At 37.0% G+C, this 27,733-nt stretch overlaps 1 protein-coding gene and 1 long non-coding RNA gene across 2 annotated transcripts in view; one reads left to right on the top strand and one right to left on the bottom strand.

Annotated features, from left to right (window-relative positions):
• Window positions 1–27,733, top strand: part of ITFG1 (integrin alpha FG-GAP repeat containing 1) — a 300,856-nt gene that overhangs the window by 266,485 nt on the left and 6,638 nt on the right. The window contains 2 exon segments of the mRNA NM_001132452.2: window positions 26,097–26,221; window positions 26,929–27,011. Of these exon segments, the coding sequence (NP_001125924.1) occupies window positions 26,097–26,221; window positions 26,929–27,011 (208 nt within the window).
• Window positions 7,917–27,733, bottom strand: part of LOC103892662 (uncharacterized) — a 38,218-nt gene continuing 18,401 nt past the window's right edge. Inside the window, exons 3-4 of the long non-coding RNA XR_010137760.1 lie at window positions 27,171–27,212; window positions 7,917–11,736 (exon numbers count right to left, since the gene is read on the bottom strand). This is a non-coding gene — a long non-coding RNA (uncharacterized LOC103892662). The remainder of the gene's footprint in view (window positions 11,737–27,170; window positions 27,213–27,733) is intronic.

The following is a 27,733-nucleotide window of genomic DNA, read 5'->3' as shown; positions in this document are numbered from 1 at the left end:
TTTGTTTTTTTAGTAGAGATGTGGTTTCACCAGTTGGCCAGGCTGCTCTTGAACTCCTGACCTCAAGTGATCCACCTGCCTCAGCCTCCCAAAGTGCTGGTATTACAGGCATGGGCCATGGCGCCTGGCCAGGATCCCTATTTTAATGTTAATGCTGATCAGTTGTGCCTAAACTCCAAAAGGAAGGGAGTACAGCAAAGCGTGGGCAACCTCCCTTCCAGTCTTGAATGGGAATTCAGTTTTCAGGTTTCCTGTGGCCCGGGGGGGCTCAGTTCAGTTGGTTGCGGGCCTTGGGATTTTATTTTTGGTTTTCAAGACTATTATTCTAAAATCATAAAATTTTAGAATGCTTCCCCCCACCTCAGCACTTTACCACCACACCCCAGGGCGCAATATAATAGTGGAGCATTGTAAGTAAACAAACTGCAAGAGCAGATGATAAGGAAGTTAGAGTATCAGAAGGAGAAGAGAGAACAGAGCAAAAGAAATAGGTGAAGTAATTAATAGCCAAGAATTTTCTAAAAGTAATGACACACCAAACCACAGGTTTGGAATGCTCAGACCACACCATGCAGGATAAATACCAAAAAAAAACACAAAACTACACTTATGCATATCATTGTCAGACTGCAAAAAAGCAAAGACAAAGAAAAATCTTGAAATAAGCCAGAGGAAAAAATACCTGTAGCAGAACAAGATTAGAATTACAGCCACCTTCTTCTCAGAAAGCATGCAAGTAAAAAGAAAATGCAGTGAAATATTTAAAGTGTTGTAATGCCAAAAGAAAAAAACACCAACCTACAATACTGTATCCAGCAAAATTATCTTTTTAAAGTGAGGGAGAAATACACTCATAAGCGGGAGTTGAACATTGAGAACACATGGACACAGAGAGGGGAACAGCACACACTAGGGCCTGTTGGGGGGTGTGGGGTGAGGGGAGGGAACTTAGAAGACAGGTCAATAGGTCCAGCAGACCACCATGGCACACGTATACCTATGTAACAAACCTGCACATTCTGCACATGTATCCCATTTTGTTTTGTTTTTTAGAAGAAATAACAACAACAACAAAAAGAAAGTGAGGGAGAAATAAAGGCTATCAGACAAAAATTGAGGAAATTGATTAAGAAATGAGGAAATTGATCAAGAAATGTTAAAATAAGTTATTCAAGGAGAAGGAATATGATAAGTCAGAAACTTGTATCTACATAAGGAAGGAAGAACATTAGAGAAGGAATACCTGGATATAAAATAAGGTCTTTTATTTTTCTTATTCTTAATTGAGTTAAAAAAAACTTTGTTTAAAGTAATAATAGTAGCAGTGTACTAGGTGATTGTGGTATATGGATAAATGACATGAGAGACAGGAATGCCATAGAGATGGGAAGAGAAAATTGGGAGTACTGTTATTTACTGCAACTGGTTCTTTCCTGGAAATGACAATCAAGGGTCTCCTTTCTACCAGTTTTCTTCCAGTGAAACAATAATGGGCTATAAAACTTTAATAACCTATGTCTTCAAAATTGAGTGATTTTGTAGCACCACCGCCCCCCCAACATACAAACACAACCACACATTTACAAAGAACTAAAGAAGAGAGGAGGTTAAATAAGGGTAAGGGGTAGGAAAAATAAAATAAAAAGAAACTTATAAGGACAAATCTATAAAATAAGTAGGAGCAAGTGAAAAAAAGATGAAAGCAAGAGAATAAATAGAAATTGTTAAGAGAGTCATAGAGAATGGACAAGTGAAAAGTTCAAGAGCATCAGAATCATTTGTAAAGTGTGTGTTAGCTGTGGAGGTGTGGGGGATGGTGCACATATACAGCAAACTCCACAGTGGGTTACTCTATGAAGATTTTTTATTATTATTCAAAAATTTATTTAGGGGAGTCGGGGGCAAGGGGAGGGAAAGCATTAGAACAAATACCTAATGAATGCGGGGCTTGAAACCTAGATGATGGGTTGATAGGTGCAGCAAACCACCATGGCACATGTATACCTATGTAACAAACCTGCACATTCTGCACATGTATCCCGGAACTTAAAGTTTTAAATATATATCTATATTAAGTAGAAAAAGTATTTTTGAACATCTACCAAATACAAGCTGTAATCCCAGGCACATTGAGGAGAAGTGTGAAATATATTCATTGTCCTAAAGAGTCTATAATTTATTTGCAGCAAGAAATAAGAAAAAAAAACTAGAGAACAAGATGAGCCGCTAATGAAAGATTTCTCAGAAGGGTGTTTATAAGTGACTGACTTCACTATTCATTAGCCCTTTCTTCTATAAACTTAGGTGTGCAGAATGGAGTCTTATGAAAGAAGTAGGATTCCATATTCTACAAGACGTCCTAGAAATCTGATACCCTTGACCTTGTTTGCTGGATAACTGTGCATGATACTTTGCCAGGTGCTGTGAATATGAAAATATACTTAGATGAGGTTACCATCATCAAGAACTTTATATATTAGGAGCCAGACATATACATTTGAAAATACTCTCATAAATAGTCATTACAAAGCAATAAGTGCAATAGAGTTCAAAGAAAGACCATTATTGACTGAATTGATCAGGTAACACTTCGTCAAGGAAGTCTTCATTTGAAGGATTGGTATGCATGGACCAGAAAAAGTGAGTAAGAAGAAATGCAGATGTAGCATTAGCAAAGTCAACATAATGGGAAATGTAACTTTATTAGGAGAACACACACAAAAATAATTTAACAATCAAAAAAGAAAAATCTTGTTCTGGTTTTTTAACGCTATAGTAGACACAAAAACTATAACATCTTTAAATGTTTTCTCTTTATTTCTTAACTTCATTGAGGAAAAACTCATATTCTAGACAGATAGTCCCATTGGTTTCACTTAGTTGCTCTAGAATTTCTGAATAACTTGGTAAATAGCCTGGAATTTTATTTTTTAATTGTTCTTTACACAAAACATTTATTTTTCACTACAGTTTAGTGAACAGTTTACTAACCATTATAATAATACATTTAACTTAATTATGTATATTCACCAAAAGTAGTAATTGAGATTAATCCTCCTTTATTTCAAGATTTTACTTTATTTGTATTTATTTATTTGAGACAAGGTCTCACTCTGTCACCAAGGCTAGAGTGCAGTGGTGTGATTTTAACTGACTGCAGCCTCAACCTCCTGGGCTCAAGAGATCCTCCCACTGCAGCCTCCCTAGTAGCTGGGACTACAGGTGTGCACCAACACACCCAGCTTATTTTTTATTTTTTGTAGAGGTGAGGTTTCACCATGTTGCCCAGGCTGGCCTTGAACTCTTGGGCTCAAAATATAGCCTTGGCCTCCCAAAGTGCTACATTTTACATTTTAAAGATGTCAATAAAAAATCTAAAATAGGCCTTTTGAATGTAGCTGTTGTTGAAACAGAAGAAACGAAAATTTTTTAATAAAATAAAATAGGCCTGGTTGCCCATTTTTTGAAATATACTTAAATGTAAAGGATAGATAAGAAAGAACAAAAGAATGAATGAAGAGTGAAAAATCTTTTAACCTCTGCAGGCCTAGATCTGAAAAAAAAAAAAAAATTTTAAATAAAATTAGAATAAAATTTTACAAAATATTTTAACCACTGTAGTTTTGAGATTTTGTGGTTTCCCATCCAACATGTAAAGAGGTTGGAAGTTGTACTCTTATCCTCACCAAAAAAAAAAAGAACAAACTGAAAATCAACAACTCTTCTTAGATCCATCAAAGAGTGAAGACACAGGACAGACCACTGCCCCCAAAACTAGAACAGGCAAATACAGAGAATCACAGATTACTGAGTAAAAGCCACAGCTAGAGCCAGCAACTGGTAGGAACACTTCAAGGGTGATTGACTAATTGCTAAAGACTGAGAATGAGACTCGTTTAAAACATTAAAAACTCCTGGAGGCCCAGCCTTAGAGTACCTATCAAGTTCTCAGGGTCAAAAGCTGAGGGGAAAATGCCCTTATGTTTCTGTGTGTGTAGAGGGAAGAGAGTAAACATTTTAAAAAACAAACAAACAAACTTCCAGAGTTACTGCTCTCCTTAACAAAGGCCTGTCCTCAAGGGAAACTATTTTACCAACACCTAACCAAGTTGGGTTTTACCAGAGTCTAACTGACATGTGAGAGAAGTGAAATACCCAACTCCAGCCCCCTTTAGCCTATCTCACCTAAGGGGGCAGGTGGGTGGCTGGGGGAACAAGACTAACAGTTAAAGGACCATTAAACACTTACCCTCCCCCGACGCCTTGCCATCACATTAATCAGTCTGCTATATAATAATAGGGATTATAGTTGAGCAAAGCTCAGGCCCTATTTCAGAAGGAATCTCTAGTGTTTCATAATGAGAGGATGAAGAAGTCAATAACAATAAATAAAAGGAGTCTCTAGGGAAACCCAAATACTACAGAGGAAACAAAAATAAGCATTAGATGATGTTTTCGTCTCTGACATCTACAGCTGCAACTACCAGCAAAGGCAGCCTAACTCATAGCTAGATAAACGTAAAGCCTCACACCAAATGCCTACTTACCTTGTTCCTTTTATGCAATGCATCATGTACAGCTTTCAACAACAAATTACAAGCCACACTAAAAGGCAAAACAAAGAAAAGCCACACAGTCTGAATGGATAAAGCAAGTAGAAGAACTAGACTCAGTTATGGCAAAGACTGTCAAATTATAGAGACAGAGAATTTAAAATAATTGTGAGCTAGGTGTGGTGGCTCACACCTGTAATCCAGCACTTTGGGATGCCAAGACAGGCGGATTGCTTGAGCCCAGGGGTTTGAGACTGAGCTGGGCAACATGAGGCAACCCCATCACTACAGAAATATAAAAATTAGCCAGACATGATGGCACTTGCCTGTATTCTCAGCTACACAGGAGGCTGAGGTGGGCCTAAAGCCCAGGATATTGAGGCTGTAGTGAGCCAAGATCACACCACTGCACTCCAGCCTGGATGACAGACCAAGACCCTGTCTTAAATAAATAAATAAAGGCCAGGCACGGTGGCTCACGCCTGTAATCCCAGTACTTGGGGAGGCCAAAGTGACCTCTGGCCTCACCTGAGGTCAGAAGTTTGAGACCATCCTGGCCAACATGGTGAAACCTTGTCTCTACTAAAAACACAAAAAAATTAGCTGGGTATGGTGGTGTGTGCCTGTAATCCCAGCTACTTGGGAGGCTGAGGCAGGAGAATCACTTGAACCCAGGAGTTGGAGGTTGCAGTGAGCCTGTGATTAATATGCTAAGAGCTCTGATGGAAAAATGCTGGAAATAAAAAACACTGTAATACAGGCATGTCCAATCTTTTGCCTTCCCTGGGCCAAATTGGAAGAAGAATTGTCTTGGGCCACACATAAAATACACTAACACTAATGATAGCTGATGAACTAAAAATTTAAAAAAAAAAAAAAATCTCACGATGTTTTAAGAAAGTTTATGAATTTGTGTTGGGCCACATTCAAAGCCACCCTGGGCCACATGTGGCCTGCGGGCAGTGGGTTGGACAAGTGGCTTGCTGTAAATAGGAATGAAGAATGCCTTTGATGGGCTTAGACATGGCCGAGGAAAGAATTAGTGACCTTGAAGATATGTCAACTGAAACTCCCCAAACTGAAAAGTGAGGAGAAAAAAGAAAAATACAGTTTACCTTAATGAACATTCAGGTATAAAATGCTACACTAATGGCCCCCAATAATTCATGCCTGCCCAGTATTCATACCATTATTAGCCCCAACCCACACTGACTTTGGCCAAGGAGACATCAGCGAACATAACCCAAGCAGAACCCTGATAGCCCTTATACTGTGGGACTTGCCCTCTTGGAGTGTGGCCCTGAGATAGCATATGAAAAAAGCCAGGCTAGTCTCCTTCAGGATGAAAGACCATGAAGAGGCAGGCCAGCGCAGTCATCCCACCGAACCCCAACCCCAGGTAACACCAGCTGAGTGCAGCCGCATGAATAACTTAGTCAAAACCAGCAGAAACTGCCCAGTCAACCCACGGAATCATGAGAAATAAAATGATTCTAGTTCTAAGCCAGTAAATTTTAGGTTAATTTGTTACACAACAATAATTGCAAGAAAGAATGTAGTATTCTGCTTTGCTTCATGAGCCAAATATAAGCGAATTTACAAAGATGGAAGTATTGACACGGATAAAGACATATGTTCAGGCAGCTCAGGCATGAGTGGATAGGAAAGGGATAGAAATGTAGAGAAGCAGAAGGTGACAGTTTAAGAGTTTAAAAGAATATGCATGCTGACAGTCACAACTTTAATAATGTCCTCTAGGAAGAAGGTACACATGAAAGAACTGACTTTGCTAAAGGAAAAATTTGAAGGTGTTTTTGTGTTTTATGTCTATTGATAGCTAGTAATTGCCTCTAGGTCTCTCCAATTTGAGTAACATGTATGTAATAATAGCTACCTAGTCTAATAAACATTTATTTTAAAATCACATGTTTCAGTAAAAATAACCTATCTTGCAATTTCGGACTAAAAAAACTCTTCTCACCTTTTGTTTTAAAGTAGTTAAGTGTCTTTTATCCATGTACCAGAACTAAACAGTTTTGCTCCCTTGACTTTTTTTTTTCTTCCTACTAAAAAAAGGCCCCTTATAAGTGAAATGACCATTGTTTTCCCTCTCAGAGAGGTACAGATCTCCAACATGGAAAATTAAGTGCACTAAGTCATAAGTCAAGCTTTCCCATTTAGCTCATTTTTACAACATTGTTCACTTTGGAACCTGAGGGATTTTTTTTTTTAATCAAGAGGATGACAGCTGAAACATAATTGCACATAACCTCAGAAAAGTTTACCACCCTAATGCAACTCAAAAGGAACACCTACCATTAAATTGGAACTCCACAAGCAATAACACCTAATGCAGTTTGGTTTTATGGGAGCTATGTGGATTTCTTTTATGGTTTCCCTTTGCATTATTTTTCACATGCATTTGCAATGGCTTTTTACCATTCCTTCATTAGAAGCTTTTGTGAATTAAGGTTAGAAAAGCAATTAACAAAATCAAACTGCTCAGTTCTTCAAAAAATTAAACACAGAGTTAGCATATGACTCAAAATTCCATTCCTAGGTATATTCCCAAGAGAACAGAAAACATGTCCACATAAAAACTTGTACATGAATGTCCATAGAAGCATTATTCATAATCCCCCAAAAAGTGGAAGCAGATGAAATGCCCATGAACTGATGAATGGATACACCACAGATATGGTATATTCATACAGTGGAATATTATTTAGTCACAAAAACATGAAACGTGCAACAATATGATGAACCATGCTAAACTATTCTAAGTGAATACAGCCAGACACAAAAGGCCACATATTGTCCAACTTCATTTATATGAAAGTTCCAGAATAGGCAACTTCGTAGAGGTAGAAAGGACAGTAGTGGTTACCAGGGGCTGGAGGGAGGAAGAAATGGGAAGTAACTGCTCTTGGGTGTGGGGTTTGTTTTTGTGGTAATTAAAATATTCTGGAATTGGTGTCAGTTGCACAGCCTTGTCAGTGTACTAAAACCACTGAATTGTACACTTTAAACTGGTGGGTTTTGTGGTATGTGAATTATATATCAATTTAACACAAAAAAAGAGACATAAAAACTACTCACATTCTAAATTTATAACTGGGAAGTAGGCTGACAGAGCTTGAACCAGGGTTCCAATTTCTTCATTTATTCCAAAAAAGAAATTAGAAGAAACTTCATTAAAAACTGTTTATGGGGCTGGGTGTGGTGGCTCACACCTGTAATCCCAGCACTTTAGGAGGCTGAGGCAGGTGGATCACTGAGGTCGGGAGTTCAAGACCAGCTTGGCCAACATGGCAAAACCCTGCCTCTACTAAAAATACAAAAATTAGCTGGGCATGGTGGCACACACTTGTAATCCCAGCTACTTGGGAGGCTGAGGCAGGAGCATCGCTTCAACCCAGGAGGTGGAGGTTGCAGTGAGCCAAGATAGCGCCACTGCACTGCTTTGTAGTTTACAAAGCACTTTTATAAAACATTAGAAGTTAAGTACTATTATGTGGTAATTTCCTCACCGAATCCATGCAGTAGATGATACTGTTTGCTATAGTTATTCTAATTCTACAAATGAGGAAACATTCCATTATATTTTCGTTTTTGTACCTTTAAGCATCTCCAGGTCAAGGTTTGTCTCTCTTTCATCTGTGTAAAAGGCATACAGTGTACATTCACTAAATGTTTAGATGAATGAATACACAAACTAAGGCTCAAGGGGGTCAAGGGATTACTAAAGATCAAATAAATCAGTGTTAAAGTACATACCTTTGGCATTCAGATCCCATGTGTTTCCCATAATACCATATTTACAAGTCTCCTGTGTTCCCTACACATTTGTTCGAGCCCCATTAGGTAAGCTGATACCATGTTATTATTCAAAGCCCAAATAGATGGCTTCCACAGTAATCATTGACATGGCATATTATGAGACTTCAAGGAAAACTAAAGTTAAACAACTGCACAAATTTATTTACTCCCAAACCTTCAGTTTATTATAGCAGACATCTACTAAGTGCCTACTGTGTGCCAGCCACTATGCTGTATTCCCCGGGAATACAGCATGAAAATGAGTAATTACCTAGACTGGAAGTACCTAAGCACCTCTTTTAATGAAACTTCTTTCTGTCTACCACATATTTCATCACTCCATCCTATCAGCTGTCTATAAACTGAGTTCAGATATAATTCAAAATATGCCAAAGGAGTAACAGTCAGTCAGTGGATTCCTTTATTCACAATCATAACTCAACTTTCAGGAAAAGAGGACAACCGTCGTTTTAAGAAGTTTTCTATAAACAGTGATGATCCTAACTTCTAAAAATCTAAGAACTCAGCATTTGAGCATGGAGCCTCACAAATTCCCCATATACTATTCACTTAGGGTAATTTAAGATCTTTCTTTCTGGAGCCACATTCTAGAGATCCTAGTACAACCACATACTTTTAAAAGGTATTAACCACTTCTCTCATGGATTATGGCTTTTGGTGAAGACAGCTTATTTCTTTTTTTTTTAATAAAAACAACTTTATTAAGGTATATTTTACATATCAAAAAATTATTCATCTTAAGTGTACAATTCAATGATTTTTAGTGACTTTACTCAGTGCAACCATTACTGTAAATCAGCTTTAGAACATTTCAATCCCCTCACAATAAAATCCCTCTTGATCTTTTTTTTTATATACTTTAAGTTCTAGGGTACATGGGCACAACATGCAGGTTTGTTACATATGTATACATGTGCCATGTTGGTGTGCTGCATAGTATTCCATGGTGTATATGTGCCACATTTTCTTAATCCAGTCTATCATTGATGGACTTTTGGGTTGGTTCCAAGTCTTTGCTATTGTGAATAATGCCGCAATAAACATACGTGTGCATGTGTCTTTATAGCTTTATATGATTTATAATCCTTTGGGTATATACCCAGTAATGGGATGGCTGGGTCAAATGGTATTTCTAGTTCTAGATCTTTGAGGAATCGCCACACTGTCTTCCACAATGGTTGAACTAGTTTACAGTCCCACCAACAGTGTAAAAGTGTTCCTATTTCTCCACATCCTCTCCAGCACCTGTTGTTTCCTGACTTTTTAATGATCGCCATTCTAACTGGTATGAAATGGTATCTCATTGTGGTTTTGATTTGCATTTCTTTGATGACCAGTGATATGAGCATTTTTTCATGTGTCTGTTGGCTGCATAAATGTCTTCTTTTGAGAAGTGTCTGTTCATATCCTTCGCCTACTTTTTGATGGGGTTGTTTGATTTTTTCTTGTAAATTTGTTTAAGTTCTTTGTAGATTCTAGATATTAGCCCTTTGTCAGATGGGTAGATTGTAAAAATTTTCTCCCATTCTATAGGTTGCCTTTTCACTCTGATGGTAGTTTCTTTTGCTGTGAAGAAGCTCTTTAGTTTAATTAGATCCCATTTGTCAATTTTGGCTTTTGTTGCCATTGCTTTTGGTGTTTTAGACATGAAGTCCTTGCCCATAGCTATGTCCTGAATGGTATTACCTAGGTTTTCTTCTAGGGTTTTTATGGTTTTAGGTCTAACATTTAAGTCTTTAATCCATCTTGAATTAATTTTTGTATAAGGTGTAAGGAAGGGATCCAGTTTCAGCTTTCTACATATGGCTAGCCAGTTTTCCCAGCACCATTTATTAAATAGGGAATCCTTTCCCCATTTCTTGTTTTTGTCAGGTTTGTCAAAGATCAGATGGTTGTAGATGTGTGGTATTATTTCTTGTCTTTATGCTGAGCACTAAGTAGGACTGTTTAAAAGCCAGGAGCATTTATATAGTGACACTAAAGTAACACAGGTCTTGGATTTGTAATTTTGTCACAAAATCCACTCACATTGGAAACTAGATTTTCCCAAAGTCCAAGTAAAATGGTGTGCCTTAGTTGTACAGGCTGGGAGAAGATTTTACCCTCAGGCAGGGCCCAGCTGCTATGTTCTTTTTTCTGTGTGGGTAACCATCCATTTAATTAAAGTCAGTGAATTTTAAAACAGTAAAATAAGAGGATAAGCTGTATGATTTAACAAGTGTCTTAAATGTCAAGTGACTATAGCCTAAAACATCTCCAAATTTTAAAATTAAATGTTAATATCTTTATTCTCAGTCATAATATCTTTTGGCGTCTTTTTACATTCAAAATCTATTTTGTCCTTTTTTGTTTTCACTTCTGAATTCTGGGTGTCAAATTATAATATGATATTGTACAATTAAGTTTATCCTGTTAACAATAAATAGTCTCTTAGCAATTACTGTACTCTATATATAGGAATTAGTTATCCAAATAGCTAGCTAAGTACTTCAGCAATTAGTTTAAATGTTAAAAATCATCACTGCTGTAATACATTTCATCACTTGCTTTCTTTGGCCAATATTCTAGCCTAGTTGCTAATTTTTATTTAAAAGGTGGTCCCTGGGATATTACTGGAAATTAGTATAACAACTATGATCTTCTGTTATCCAGAATATTCAGGGCATTGGGTTCTCAGATCAAAACAAATATTTAAATAAGAAGTCATTAAAATCACCTTATATTTTTTAATTGATGTCTTATAGAATTACAATATGAATATGCGGCATCTAACATACATATTCTTTTCTAAAAGTTTACATGTCAGTTGTTTGATACATGGAACACTTTTTTTGTACATATTTAAACATATCAAGGAAAAATCGCATTATCAGAGTAGACCATGAACTCCAATTTAATTGCTAGCCTTTTTTCTCACTAGACCATCTGATTTGATATATGTTTATAATGAGTCTCATCACATTAAATAACATGAATTATTACCCCAAGTTGGCATTTAGAAACAAGGGAGCATGATAATTGTATAGCTGGGAAGATTTTAATAGATATATCAGCCTGGTGATGTGGCTCACACCTGTAATCCCTGCTACTCAGGAGGCTGAGGTGGGAGGATCACTTGTAGCCCAGAGCTCGAAACCAGCTTGGGGAAGATAGTGAGACCCCTTCCCTTAAAAATTTTAAAAAATAAAAATAAATTAGCCAGATATGATGTCATGTGCCTATACTCCCAGCTACTCTGGAGGATGAGGTGAGAGGATCACTTGAGCCTAGGAGTTCAAGGCTGCAGTAAGCTATGGTGTGATCGTAGGCACTCCAGCCTGGGTAATAGAGCAAGACCCCATCTCTGTTTAAAAAAAAAAAAGAAGAAGAAGAAGATGTATGAGAAACCCTATTAGCAATGCAATTAGACTAGCAGCAAAGGAAAGCAAGTAATAGTGTATTTTTTAATTGTTAATTTTATCACTTATCAAAAAAGGCTTGAACCATTGACTTTAATAGAATACTGATTACTCTGATAATTTTGAGATGAGAAAACAAACATATCAATACTTGGAACACAGTCTCTTTCTCCATCCCATTCTGCTACCAGAAAGAAGAATAACATATCAGTCACCTAATGGGCAAAGAACACATTGATTAGGAAATAGCTGTCACTTATAGTTGAAAGACTCAAGGCAGATGTGACAATATAACAAATGTATGATTCTTTTAGGCAGCTAGAAAATTAGAAACAGGCCATTAAAATGTACATGCTAGTTAGTAAGAGGAAATGCCACTGGCCAAATCATTTGTAGGTTAGAGTCCCTATGTAATGACATATGTTTAATATTAAAGCTATCTGTGAATATATTTTTCTTTCAAAGTCTTCGCTTCACTCTTCTTAAATTCTGCCATTCCTGTTATTATCCAGCTTGCCATTCTCCAAATTACATATCTTCCTCACAAAAAAAATTGTCTTTTATCTGATACTCTTACTCATATTTTCTTATTAAAAATATAATTTAACAGTCACACCAGGTGGAACAAAAACATGGTGTTTCTCTTAGAATTCCCCTGTGAGTAATGAGAACAGTCCTGAAATTTTTACTCTGCCAAGTGTAACCCTTTGAACTATCTGGAATGAGCCAGAGAACTTCAGCTTAGTAGTGCAGGTCACAGGGTAGTCCATAGCCACAGTGTCTTTTTCATAATCTTACCCTGCAGGGATATAACTGGATTAAACTCTTCCTGAGCAAATTGGCGTCCCTCATTAAAGATCAACAAGAGTAACCAGGCTCATTCCCCAGAGAACTGCATCAACAGCCCAACTTTAGGTCTACAATAGGAAACTCCCAAAGCTCAAGGTGTGCTCAGTGAGCTTAGACACACCAATGAAGCATAGCCTGGACTTGTAAACATTAGCCGGGCACAGTGGCACACATCTGTACTCCCAGCTACTCAGGAGGCTGAGGCAGAAGAATCCCTTGAGTTCTAGGCTGCGGTGATCTACAGTCACGTCTGTGACTAACCACTGCACTCCTACCTGAGCCACATAGCAAGACTGCATCATAAAAAATTGCCACAAAAGTCAACACATGCCATGGTAGCTGGAACCTTTGACTGGGTATACAATGTCCCCGATTCCCAGAACATGTATCATAAGACCCCACAAATAGGATAGAGAGGCAAGGAGTAACAGGAGCAACTGGCACTGGAGAGGTTGCTCCTTGTCATTAGAAGTCCTTTTCATAGAGCAGTAAGACAAATACTGCCCTTCTTTTTCTTCTGAAGACAAAATCTTGGATGATGATAAAGGCTAAAGGGCATGGGATTTGGAATTAGGCTGCTGAAATTAAATCCCAGCTCTATGTAATGAAATAATATTAAAGCTATCTGTGAATACATTTTTCTTTCAAAGTCTTAGCTTCACTTTTCTTGTTTATTTAATTAAAATTAAAATAATTTAAATTTAAATTATTAAATAATTTATGTATTAATATAATTAATTTAATTAAAATTAAAATTTAAGTTTTAAATTTTCTTGAATTTCCTCATGATAGAGATAATAATATTATCTATCCTCATACAATTATTGTTAAGAATAGTTGAAATAGTACACAAGAAGTACTTGGCACAGATTTTGGCACATTATAATCATTCAAAACCTGTCAAATCTTTTATTATTTCTTACAGAAAATATTCTAATTTTTATCCTTTATTCTCTTTTGGTGTTGTTTGTCTCCATTTTAATTAATGTCAATATAGTATTGTTTCAGATACCATGATTATCAGATAAGATGACAGACTGTTTCAGATATTGTTACTATCAATTTGAGATTAACAACTTCTTGGAACAATTTTCTCTTCGAGTTACACAAAATATTGATTATCTGAATGTGTCCTTTTATCTTATATCTTATTTTCATCGAGATACCATTTTTCCTTGACTCAGGGCAGTGCCAGTAGAGTTGTAGGTATTACCGTTAGATGAAAATTCCTTGTGGTTTAAAACGTTTCAGAGAGGCCGGGCGCGGTGGCTCATGCCTGTAATCCCAGCACTTTGGGAGGCGGAGGCGGATGGATCACCTGAGGTCAGGAATTCGAGACCAGCCTGGCCAACATGGTGAAACCCTGTCTCTACTAAAAATACAAAATTAGCCGGACATGGTGGTGTACGCCTCTAATCCCTGCTGCTCAGGAGGTTGAGGCAGGAGAATTGCTTGAACCTGGGAGGCGGAGGCTGCAGTAAGCCAAGATCGTACCACTGCACTCCAGCCTGGGCAAGACAGAGCAAGACTCTATCTAAAAAAAATAAAAACCTTTCAGAGAACTAGAATTCAGTGTTATGTTGACTCAGAGAAAAACACATACACGCACACACACTTATGTTCACATACCACGAAAGGTAGTTTTCAGTGACTTTTTTCTTCAGCTAGTGAGTCTTCCCCTTTTACTCTTCCTACCTGTTATATCAGCATGTATATATTATTTAAGTTCTATTTTTGACAAATAGATGTCAGAGCTAGAGTATTCTAGCGCTAGAATCTAATACTTAATATCTAGTATTTGTAGACAGCAAAGTTGGCTTCAATATCTTGCCTAAAAATAGAATGCATGGGAATTATTACAATGTAATTTATCTCCTATACTGCGTTGTTAATTAATTCAGGATCCTAAATTACAACATAACCTGAATGACATTAATCAAAGTTGCATGTCAGTATAGTATTCTCATGGAGAATAAGAACAAAGCAACCTTGAAAACTTTTTTTGTTTTTGTTTTTTGTTTTGTTTTGTTTTTTGAGACAGTTTCGCTCTTGTTGTCCAGGCTGGAATGCAGTGGCACAATCTCAGCTCACTACAACCTCCACCTCCCCGGTTCAAGTGATTCTCCTGCCTCACCCTCCCAAGTAGCTGGGATTACAGGCATGTGCCACCATGCCCACCTAATTTTGTATTTTTAGTAGAGGTGGCGTTTCACCATGTTGGTCAGGCTGGTCTCGAACTCCTGACTTCAAGTGATCCACCCACCTCAGCCTCCCAAAGTGCTGGGATTATAGACGTGAGCCACCGCACCCAGCGAAAACTGTTATTTTTTAAAAATTACATAAATAACATGTACTTGAAGTATATTGGAAAATCAGACTATAATGCAAGCCTGGACAAAAGTACACAGGCATTTGAATCTGGTGGTTGGAGTGTCTGATATCACCAATGCCTTTAATGTATTTATTATAAAATATTAAAAACATCACAGATACTTTACCTTTGGGTAGACAATCGTGATGTGCTAACATTTATGTGGTATAAATTGATGTAGTATTTTTTGTTGTCTAATACCATATTTCAGCTAAAATATGTTACAAGTGTTAGGTCTGACACATTTGGAGGATTAAATTTTCTTTAAATTATTTATTAATTTAACAAAAATATATTGAGTGGCTAATATATGCCAGGCCTGTTCTAGGCTCTTAGAATATAGAAGTGAATAAAACAGACTCAAATCTCAGCCCTCATAGAGACTGCATTCTAGTGGGGGAAGACAAGACAATAGGCATACTAAGTAAGTTATTTAATACTGTCTAGTGTTAGGCAGTGTTAAGTACTGTGGGTGGGAGGAAGAGGGAATAAAGCAGAGTAAAAGGGATTGGGATTGCTGGGCAAGAGGGTCTTCGATTGTATGTAGGATTATCAGAGCAAGCCTCTCTGAGAACATATCATTTGAACAAGGATTTGAAGGAGGTAAGGGAGTTAGACATGTAGTTATCTTTGGAAGGCTATTCCAGGCAAAGAAGACAGGCAGTGCAAAGGCCTTAATATATCAGAATTTCCAAGGAACAGTGAAGAGGCCAGTAAGTTGCAGCAGAATGAAAGAGGGAGGTTACAGAGTAGAAAATGAAGACACAGTTAAATGGGAGGTGGAGAGTGTACACTAAGTAGAACATAGGACAAGATTGTATTCTGAGTGAAACTGCAGACTAGGAGGAACAACAGTTAAGGGAAGGAAACCAACTAGAAGCTATTAAAATACTTCAGTTTAGGAACATACCTATTTGGGGTAAATAATAAGAATAATTCAGGCAAAAGGTGGTGGTGGCTTGGACCAAGGTGATAGCAGTGGAAATAGAAATGAGTGTCTAGAGTTTGTATATATTTTAAATTGTGGATATTTATTCAATTTCTTGGCAGATTGAATATAGGGTATAAGAAAAAGAGAGGCCTGTAACTATAACTATAGGGTTACTGGCATGACTAAGTGGAAAGTTGGAATGGCCATAACTGAGATGGAGCAGGTAGGGGGAATAAAATCAGGGATTATGGGGTTTTTTGTTGTTGTTGTTTTGTTTTGAAATGGTGTCTCACTCTGTTGGCCAGGCTAGAGTGCAGTGGCACGATCATGGCTCACTGCAACCTGCGCCTCCCAGGTTCAAGAGATTTTCCTGCCACAGCCCCCTGAGTAGTTGGGACTACAGGCATGCACCACCACGCCTGGCTGATTTTTTTGTACCTTTTAGTAGAGACAGGGTTTTGCCGTGTTGGCCAGGCTGGTCTCAAACTCCTGACCTCAGGTGATCCACCCGCCTCAGCCTCCCAAAGTGCTGGGATTACAGGTGTGAGCCACCACACCCAGGCCCGGGGATTATGTTTTGAATATATTAACTTGGTAATATGTGTTAGACATGAAAATATTGATGTTTAGCATTTAGTTTGATATGAGAGCCTAGAGTTCAGAGATTGGCAGTCTATGCTGGAATTATACATTTGGGAGTGTTGAGGACTAACCTAAGTCAAGTTAGTTATATATAAGTCTTAGGTTCTTTTGTCAATAACTGTAGTCATCGAAGAATGTAGTTACCAAACATTGGTAACTACTTTCCTTACTACCAGTAAACATAAAAGAAAATCTCTAACCAAATTCTGTGCAAATAAAGACATTAATGAAATAAACATTCATTAGCAAGCAGATACAAAACTATTCATATGTTTTATATACTCTCTGAGTATTTAGGTAATCCAGCCACTACTTTGCATGAATGGTTAACTTAAGGAAGATAAGACATATATCAGCAAAACTAAAAAACATCTTGAGATAACTAAAAACAAAACACAAACAAAACCAAACATATTGGATGAGGCAAAAGCAGTACTCAGAGGGACTTTATGGCTGTAAATGCAATGTTAAAAAAAAAAAGATCTCAAATCAGCAACCTAATTTTATACCATAAGGAACTTGAAAAGAAGACCAAACTAAACTCAAAGCCAGCAGGAGGATGGAAATAATAAAGATTTCAGCAGAGATAAATGAAATAGAGAAAAACAATAATCACAGAAATCAAAAGTTGGTTCTTTGAAAAGATCAACAAAATTGACAATCTATTAGCTAGACTGAGTGTTTAAAAAAAAGGGAAAAGGCAAATAACTAAAATCAGAAATGAACAATGGGACTTTGCTACTGACCTTATAGAAATTAAAAGGATTGATAGTACTATAAACAACTGCATATCAACAGATTAGACAACTAGGCCAGGCACAATGGCTCACACCTGTAATCCCAACACTTTGAGAGGCCAAGGCGTGAAGAATGCTTGAGGCCAGGAGTTTGAGATCAGCCTAGGCAACACAGTGAGTCCTTGTCTCTACCAAAAAATTTAAAAATTAGCCAGGTGTGGTGGCATGCACCCGTAGTCCTAGCTACTCAGGAGGCTTAAGCCCAGGAGTTCAAGGCTGCAGTGAGCCATGATTGTGCCACTGCACTCCAGCCTGTGTGGTAGAGCAAGACCCTGTCTCAAAAAAAAAAAAAAAAAAAAAAAAAGGCACAGTGGCTCATGCCTGTAATCCCAGCACTTTGGGAGGCTGAGGTGGGCAGATCACCTGAGGTCAGGAGTTTGAGACTACCCTGGCCAACATGACGAAGCACCATGTCTACTAAAAATACAAAAATTAGCTGGGTGTGGTGGTGCATGCCTATAATCCCAGCTACTTGGGAGGCTGAAGAGGAGAATCACTTGAACCCAGGAGGCAGAGGTTGCAGTGAGCTGAGATCATACCACTGCATTCCAGCCTGGGTGACAGAGTGAGTCTCCATCTCAAAAAAAAGATAATCTAGATGAATCAAAGATGTGCCTGTAATCCCAGCACTTTGGGAGGCTGAGGCAGGCAGATCCCTGAGGTCAGGAGTTTGAGATCGGCCTGGCCAACATAGTGAAACCCCGTCTCTACTAAAAATACAAAAATTAGCTGGGTGTGGTGATGCATGCCTGTAATCCCAGCTACTTGGGGGACTGAGACAGGAGAATCACTTGAACACAGGAGGTAAAGGTTGCAGTGAGCCAAGATCACACCATTGCACTCCAGCCTGGACAACAGAGCAAGACTGTCTCAAAAAAAAAAAAAAAAAAGTTTCCTAGAAATACACACAATACAAAACTGACCCAAGAGGAAATAGACAATGTCAACCTACCTGTAACAAGTAAAGAGATTGAATCAGTAATTGAAAACCTCCTGAAAAAGAAAACTCAAGGATCAGATGGCTGCACTGATGAAATTCTACCAACAATTTAAAGGAAAATTTCATCACTGTTACTGAAACTCTTACAAAAACTAGAAGAGCAAATACTCCCTAGCACATTCTGTGAGGCCAGCATTACTCTCATACCAAACCCAGACAAAGATACCACAAGAGAGCTACAGACCAGTATCCCATAAGAATATTGATACAAAAATCTTCAACAAAATACTACCAAGCAAATCCAACAGCACATTAAAAGGATTTATACATTATGACCAAATGGGATTTGTCCCAGGAATGCAAGGATTGTTCAACTTAAGACAGTCAATCAATGTAATACATGGCATTAATAGAACTAAGGGAAAAATAATACATGATCATTTCAATAGATATTAAAAACAATTTGACAAAACTCAGCATCCTTTTATAATTAAAACACTTAGCAAACTAGGAATAGAAGGGAACTTCCTTAACATCACAAAGGGCATTTATAAGAAAAATCACAGCTAATATCATCCTGTATGATGAAAAGGTGAAAGCATTTCTTCTAAGATCAGGAAGAAGATGAGGATGCCCACTTTCACTCCTGCTATTCAACTTTTTACTGGAATTCCTACACTTAGCAATTCGGCCAGAAAAAGAAATAAAAATCTTCTAAATTAGGAAGACGCAAAATGATTTCTATTTGCAGGTCACATGATTCTCTATACAGAAAATATCATATAACTCACAGAAAAAAATACTGCAGCTAATTAACAAATTCAGCAAAGTTATAGGGAACAAGATCAACACCCAAAAATCAGTTGTTTCCATATACCAGCAAAGAAATTTTTAAAAAAGAAAAAAAAATAGTTCAGTTTGCAACATTTAGAAGAGTAAAGCACCTAGGAATATATTTAACCAAAAAATCGAAAGATTTATCCACTGAAAACTAAAAAACATTCCTGAGAGAAATTAAAGAAAATCTAATAAATGGAAAGACATCCCATATTCATGGATTGGAAAACTTTAAGATAGCAATATTCCCCAAAAGAATCTACAAATTCAAGTGGTCTGTTTGCAGAAATAAAAAGCCAACCTTCAAATTGATACAGAACTGTAAGGGGCCTCAAAAAGCCAAAACAGTATTGAAAAACAAAAGCAAAGCTGAGAGGACTTATACTTTCCAAATTCAAAACTTCCTACAAAGCTACAGTAATCAACAAGCATAGTGCTGGCATAAAGATAGACATATAAACCTATGGAATAGAATTGAGAGACCATAAATAAATCCAAACATCTATGGCAAATTAATTTTTGACAGGAGTACCAAGACCATTCAATGGAGAAAGAAGAGTACCTTCAACAAATCATACTAGAACATTTGTCTAATGACATGCAAAAAAAAATGAAGTGGGACTCCATATAAAATAATTAACTCATATATAATAAACTCATGGATCAAGGACCTCAATGTAAGGGATAAGATTACAAAATTCTTAGAAGCAAACATAGAAGTAGATCTGCATTTCCTCAGATTTGACAATGGATTGTTAGATTTGACACCAAAAGCACTAGTAACAAAATTTAAAAATGGATTAGATTCTGCAAAAATGTAAAGCTTTTTTGCATTAAAAAACATTTTCAGCCAGGTGCAGCGGCTCATGCCTGTAATCCCAGAACTTTGGGAGGCCACAGCATAAGGCTTGCTTGAGCCCAGGAATTTGAGACCAGCATGGGCAATATAGTGAGACCTTGTCTCTAAAAAAAAAAACAACTTTTAATTAGCCAGAGGCAGTGGCACAGGCCTGTGCTCCCAAGCTACTCAGGAAGCTTAGCTGGGATCACTGGAGCCCAGGAGATCGAGGCTGCAATGAGCCATGATTGTGCCGCTGCACTCCAGCCTGGGTGACAGAGCAAGAGCCTGTCTCCAAAGAAAAGAAAAGTTTTTCTTCTTTTCAACAAACTGAAAAGGGAGAAAATATTTGCAATTCTTATCTCTGATAAAGTTCTAGTATCCAGAGTATAAAAAGAATGTTTACAATTCAACAACAAAAACACAAACAGCCCAATTATAAAATTGACAAAGGACTAGACATTTCTCCAAAGAATTCCAAAGTGGCCAATAAGCACAGAAAAAGATGTCCTACATAATTGATCATGAAGGAAATGCAAATCAAAACCAGACTGAGTAACCACTTCAGAACCACTAAGATGGTTTTAATTAAAAAGACTGAAAATGACATGTCAGCAAGGCTGTGAAAAATAGGAACCCTCATACATTGCTGGTGGGAATGTAAAATGGTGCAGCTGCTGTGAAAAACAATATGGCAATTCCTCAAAAAAATTAAACCTAGAATCACCATATGATCCAGGATTTCTAATATATACTCAAAAGAACTGAAAGCAGGGTCTCAGAGAGGTATTTGTACATCCATGTTCATAGCAGCACTACTACTAATAGCCAAAAGGTAGAAACAACCCAAATGGCCATCAATAGCTGGATGGATAAACGAATCAAAGTATATACATAAAATGGAATATTATTTTTCCATAAAAAGAGACGAAGTACTTTTCATGCGCGTCCCTGTGAAAAGACCACCAAACAGGCTTTGTGTGAGCAATAAAGCTTTTAATCACTTGGGTGCAGGCGGGCTTAGTCCAAAAAGAGAGTCAGCAAAGGGAGATAGGGGTGGGGCCGTTTTATAAGATTTGGGTAGGTAAAGGAAAATTACAGTCAAAGGGGGTTTGTTCTCTGGCAGGCAGGAGTGGGGGTCGCAAGGTGCTCAGTGGGGGAGCTTTTTGAGCCAGGATGAGTCAGGAAAAAGACTTTCACAAGGTAATGTCATCACTTAAGGCAAGGACTGGCCATTTTCACTTTTGTGGTGGAATATCACCAGTTAAGGCAAGGACCGGCCATTTACACTTCTTTTGTGGTGGAATGTCATCAGTTAAGGCGGGGCAGGGCATATTCACTTCTTTTGTGATTCTTCAGTTACTTCAGGCCATTTGGGCATATATGTGCAAGTCACAGGGGATGCAATGGCTTGGGTTGGGCTCAGAGGCCTGACAGTACTGATACTTACTACAACTTATATGACCCTTGAAAACATTATGCTAAGTGAAAGAAGCCAGACACACTTGGTCACATGTGTGGTACGTTCTATATGAGGTATCTAGAGTAGACAAATCCATAGAGAATGAAAGCAGATTAGAAGTTACTGGGGGAAAAGAGAAAGGGGGAGTAATTACTTAACTGGTACAGGGTGTTGTTATAGGGTGATGAAAAAGTTTGCAAACGAGAGAGAATTGATAGTTGCACAACATTGCAAATACACTAAAGGCCATTTGATTCTACACTCTAAAGTAGTTAATTGTATGCTATGTGAATTTCAGCTCAATTAGAAAATAAGAATGGACTGAAATGGATGCTTTCACTGAAAGCTAATGGAAATATAAAGTGATGCAACCTCTCTTTAGGAAACAAGGTTTCTATATTCAAGAATAAGTTTTAAACTTACTACTCTTTGATCCAGTATTCTGTATCTAGGAATGAAAGAAACTAATGTGGGTGCAAACAAATATTGATTTGCAGAGATGTTCACTAAAGCATTCTTTTTTTAATAGTGAAGGATTAGGAAAATTCCTTTATCTCCAACAATATGGAATTAATGTTTACATAAGATATTATATAGGCAGGAAAATTATATTTTTGTAATATCTGTGTAGATATCACTTTAGAAAAATAATTTTAGAAGTATACATAATAATACATGTCTTTTATGCTGTGTTTCCTTTGGCTTTCTCTTAATGGGATTTTGGTGTTTCCATCATTTTTCTCTCTGCTTATTTATTTTTCAAGAATTTTCATGATGACTAAATACTCATAAATAATACTGAGTGAAAATAATACTAAACTATGCTAAAATGTGTTTATGCACGTGCTTGCCTTGGAGAAAAAAGTATGTGACTAAAAGTATGCTAAAATGTAATAATGATTATCTCTTCATTTTAAGTTGTTGGATAATTTTACTTAGATTATTCTCCTTATACTTTTAAGCTTGCTTATTGCATAGGCAATTTTAATAGTATAAACAGGAAAACAGAAGCCTAGTTTGATGTCATGTAAACAAAATAAGTCTTTTAACATAAGGGGTTGTGGAGACCAAGGTTTTATCATGAAGATGAAGTCTCCAGGTAGTAGGCTTCAGAGACAGTACATTGTAAATGCTTCTTAGACTTAAAGAGTCAGACAGTAGATTGTAAATGCTTCTTCTCAGACTTAAAGAGTCTGTTCTATCAGTCTTAAGGGCTTTGTATTGATGTTAATGCTGGTCAGCTGTGCCTGAATTCCAAAAGAAAGGAGAGTATAATGAGGCATATCTGACCCTCACTTCCAGTCATGGCCTGAACTACTTTTTCAGATTAACTTCTGAATGCCTGAGGGGAGGGTCCATCAGTTAGAATTTTATTTTTGGTTTACTTCTGTTAAGTCAGTCTTTGCTAGTAGTGTCATGAAATCAGCTTGTGTTTAATTTTGGGTTTGTTTGTTTGTTTGTTTTTGAGACAAGGTCTCACTCTGTCTCCCAGGCTAGAGTGCAGTGGTACAATCACAGCTCACTACAGCCTCAACCTCCCTGGGCTCAGATGATTCTCCCACGTCAACTCCCAGGTAACTGGGACTACAGGCACATGCCACCATGCCTGGCTAATTTTTGTATTTTTTGTAGAGGTGGGGTTTCACCACATTGCCCAGGCTGGTCTCAAAAGTCCTGAGCTCAAGCAATCTACCTGCCTTGGCCTCCCAAAGTGCTGGGATTACAGGCATAAATGGCCTGTGTTTAATTTTTAATTCAACTCTGTAAGAATAAATTTTATCTTAATAAAGATAGCTAACATTATTATTTACTATGTGAGATACTCTACTTTTAAACATTATCTTTCAATCAGCTCAATTCCACAAGGTGGACTAATTCTGCAGCCCATGCTGTTCACTATACTGTTTTCCAGTTTCATACACATTGTTAATGCCTATCCTTAAATTCATGTTCCTTTTCATTATACCTTACTGTTTCCAACTTAAGAACTATACAATCAGATAAATATACTTTCCAGTGATTGCATATTTTTGGATTAACATTAGTGATGTGTAGCAGAGTCCCCTTGAATATTAAAATATTTATATATTAATTAACTTTGTCATTTAAATGTTAAGTTTAAGCATGTAGAAAAATACCTAGAAAATACATATATTCTATAAAAGTGAATTACAATAGGGAAAGATTGACTATTGGAATGGCAGTGTGAGGACCACATGAACTTGCTCTCCCAGAGCCCCCAAAAAGAACGACAACAAAAATACTGGCCAACCATATAATATCCACCATTTCAGAAATCTGGAAATTAACCAAAGCCACAGAATGGACTGAGTATTGTCTATTCTAAAGAAAACTACTGATCCTTGATAAGACACCGAATCTATGGCATTTTTATCTTGGAGCTATTCCCATCCTGCCCCCCTTCTCAACTGAGTAGTGCAGTAGCCATGGAAAGCCAGCAGATTCACAGCCAATGGATATGACCGACCTGCTTGGAGCTGCATGAAAATCTTCATCCCTATTACTATCAACATTTTGTCTGAACTAGCAGCTCCCTGGAAAATCTTCATTCTCAGCATCTTGGCTATTTCATTTGACTAGGGCATTACCAAAAACAACAGTAATCTGCTGGCAACATCTCAGCTACCTAAGCCTGTGATTAAAGGTGGAGGAAACAAGATCCTGGTCAAAATATAAGAGGAATTCTTAGAAAACTGGAAAACATAGGCAGCTTTAAAAAGCTACAACATATTCTTGGGGATCTAGAAGACTTTGCAAATTCCTAGAAAGGAAAACACCTCATTCAAATACTCAGCTCCCTTCTGCTTCACCATGAAGCCCTGCATAAGCAGGAAATGAAAACTAAGGCTGTCCTTTTCTGAACTTTAAGGCATGCCTTCGCACACAAATCACTCTGACAAAGGGTGGAAGATATACAGGCAAGAGATTTAGGGAAATCTTACAACAAATCACTGGCTGACCACTAAATAATACTGACCCAGATATGCCAAGTAGGAAGCCAGATGTAGAATAAAAACTTTAAAAATAAAAATTAAAAAGACCTTGGGGCAACCACTGCAGGGAATACAGAATCCACAGAATTCACTACATAAAAAAAAAAAGTCACTAAACAAATAAACAGTAAGAAAAACAACAAACCCTTGGGTGGGGTTAAGCGATACCAGAGCTATCAATATTATCTTAAAAGTCCAGTTTTCAATAAAAATTATAAGACATACAAAGAAACAGGAAAGTAGGCTAATACACATTTCTTTAAAAAAATAAAAAGACAACAGAAAATGTGCCTACAGGGCCAGATGCTTTACTTAATTGGTGTGTGTGTGTGTGTGTGTGTGTGTGTGCGTGTGTGTGTGCGTGTGTGTGTGTAGTTGAGCTTCTTTCACATGTTTATTGACCATTTTCATGGCTAATAACTATTAGTCATTTGGGAAATGCAAGTAAAAACCACAATGAGATACCACTTCATAACCATGAGCATGGCTATAATAAAAAAGACATAACAAAAAGTGTTATTGAGGATGTGGAAAAATTTGCACTATTATCCATTGCTGGTGGGAACATAAAATGGTGCAGGTACTTTGGAAACAGTTCGGTAGTTCCTAATGATGTTAAACACTTAGCTACATAATCAAGAGAAAGGAAAACAAGAGTGAATACAAAAATAAACCTGTATATGAATGTTCACAGCAGTATTATTCATAGTAACCAAAAATGGAAATGACTGAAATGTCCATCAATCAATGAAATTAATTGATGAAACAAAATGTATATATAACAAAGTGGAGTATTATTTGGCAAGTAACAGTAATAAAGTACGGAAACATGCTACCATATAGATGAACCTTGAAAACGTGCTAAGTGAAAGAAGCCAGTCACAAAAGACACATTGTATGATTGTATTTATATGAAATCTTCAGAATAGGCAAATCTATTGAGTCAGAAAGCAGATTAGTGATTACATACAGCTGGAAGTGTGCAGGTTGGAAGCAGACATGACTTCTAATGTGTATGGAGTTTCTTTCTCAAGTGACAAAAATGTTCTAAGATTAGATTGTGGTGATGGCTGAACAATTCTTTGAATATACTCAAAACCACTTAACTGTATACTTTAAACGGGTGATGTGTATGGTATGTGAATTATATCTCAGTAACGCTGTTTTCTTTAAAAAGTGAATCATTGGCTGAGCACGGTGGCTCACGCCTGTAATCCCAGCATTTTGAGAGCCTGAGGCAGGGGGATCACTTGAGCCCAGGAGTTCAAGGCCGGGCAACATAGTAAGACTCCGTCTCCACAAATATTTAAAAATTAGCCAAGCCTGGTGGCACATGCCTGTGGGTCTCAGCTACTTGGGAGGCTCGGAAGGAGGACAGCTTGGGCCTGAGAGGTCAAGGCTCAGTGCAGTGCTACTGCATTGCAGCCTAGGTGACAGAGTGAGACCATGTCTCAAAAAAAGAAAAAAGTGAATCATTAATATTAGTGACCTGTATGTTTCATTTCACATTTTGAAACATGATACATTCCAGTACCTAAATTTTTAACATTTTATCATTTTAATATTTGATGGGAGCAATGTTTCCAGAGATGTTTTTAATGTTTTTTTAATTGAATAACTCTAGCTGGCCAACTCAGCCAATCTGCACATTTAGCTCTCCAACTACCATACAACGTGCTTGGTTTAGGTCGGAGCGCAAATTTTCTTGACCATCTCTATGTTGGTATTCCTCGTCCATCTGGAGAAAAAGTGAGTAAAAATTCATTTTGTTTACAATTAATCTATGTTTTAATATTCACTATTTAAGTATTTAAATTGAATAATTTGAACCTAATTGAATTTGAATTCAAATAAATCAAATATTTTTATTCCCTTTAAAGAATAAAGAAAAATTTATTGGTAGTGACCTAAGCTTATCTTACATAGAGCACATCATGATTTTAAGATACCGTGTAGTTTTTCCCTCTCCTCTCCCATAAATGTCACCTATCCCTCTATCCTGCTTTTTCATCCTAACATTTTTCACCACCTAACATGTACATAAATATTTTAGTAACATAAATAATATGATTATACATATGTGTATTATTTATATAATATGTATAATCATATTATTTTACTTGCTTTGTTTATTGTCAGTCTCAACTTGAATTTTAGCTCCAAGCAGCATTTGTACATAGCCCTTTGAACAGTGCCTGCTACGTAAGTGTCTAATAAATATTTGTTGAATGAAGGAATTCATAAAACACAAATATAATCTTTCCCGAAAAGATGAGAAAATTTTCCAACAGATGGCACAAAAGCCTTATTTTTGGCTTAATATTGGTAAACATAGCTTAATCCATACCTAGAATTTGAATTTCTCAAAGTAGCTAGATTTTTCCTTATTTATTTAGAATAATAATTGTGTTTTTTAAATGTGCTGAATGTTAAATGTTCTTAAATTCTTCTTCCAGTCTATACGAAAACAAGAGTGGACTGCAATCATTCCAAATTCCCAGCTAATTGTCATTCCATACCCTCACAATGTCCCTCGAAGGTAATGTACTTGCTTGAACTGATTTGGTAAAGACACTGCTAACTCTGAATTATAGATACAGTGATGTCTTTTAAACTGTCTCATATTCCTGCTGTGTTCCCATGAGTGCCCATCCCTTAATTTGCTTATGGCAAACTTTAAATGACTAAACATACTTACATAAAAGATCCCAGACATTTTTCATGAAGAACAAATTCAATCCTATTAGAAAAACAGTAGGTTAACTAATTAGGGATTTATACATATTCTGCTTAAATAAACTGCTCTTCAGTTTACTAGTTATAAATTCAAACTTTTAGGATACTAAATCTTTGTATAAAGCACTAATCTTTTAAATAAATCATTTGAGAAGTAGTATATATCCCACAGTGGTTGGGCACAAATTTTGGAGTTAAATAGATGTAGGCTAAAACAATTCAGCTCCATTGCTGACTGACTGCAAGACTAGGAGCCAGTCCTTTGTCCTCTCCAAGACTCACTTTCTGCATCTGAGGGTGAAATATACTTAACACTGTGCCAAGCATGTGGTAAGCGAATGGTAGGTATTTTTATCCTTATTAACAAAATACATTCATTTCATAATACAGCATTTAACTTTAAATCCTTAAATTATCTTTGTTCATTTTTATTTAAATTCCTAGATTGATTCTATTCTTTTTAAATTAGGCGATAAAAGTATTCACTAACATTTAAATTTCATAGGGAAAAATATGCTAGACAAA

The sequence above is a fragment of the Pongo abelii genome, chromosome 18 (genome assembly GCF_028885655.2).
Source record: "Pongo abelii isolate AG06213 chromosome 18, NHGRI_mPonAbe1-v2.0_pri, whole genome shotgun sequence".
NCBI lineage: Eukaryota > Metazoa > Chordata > Mammalia > Primates > Hominidae > Pongo > Pongo abelii.
The sequence above is the reverse complement of the archived record's forward strand: the minus strand, read 5'-3'. Positions and strand labels throughout refer to the sequence as shown.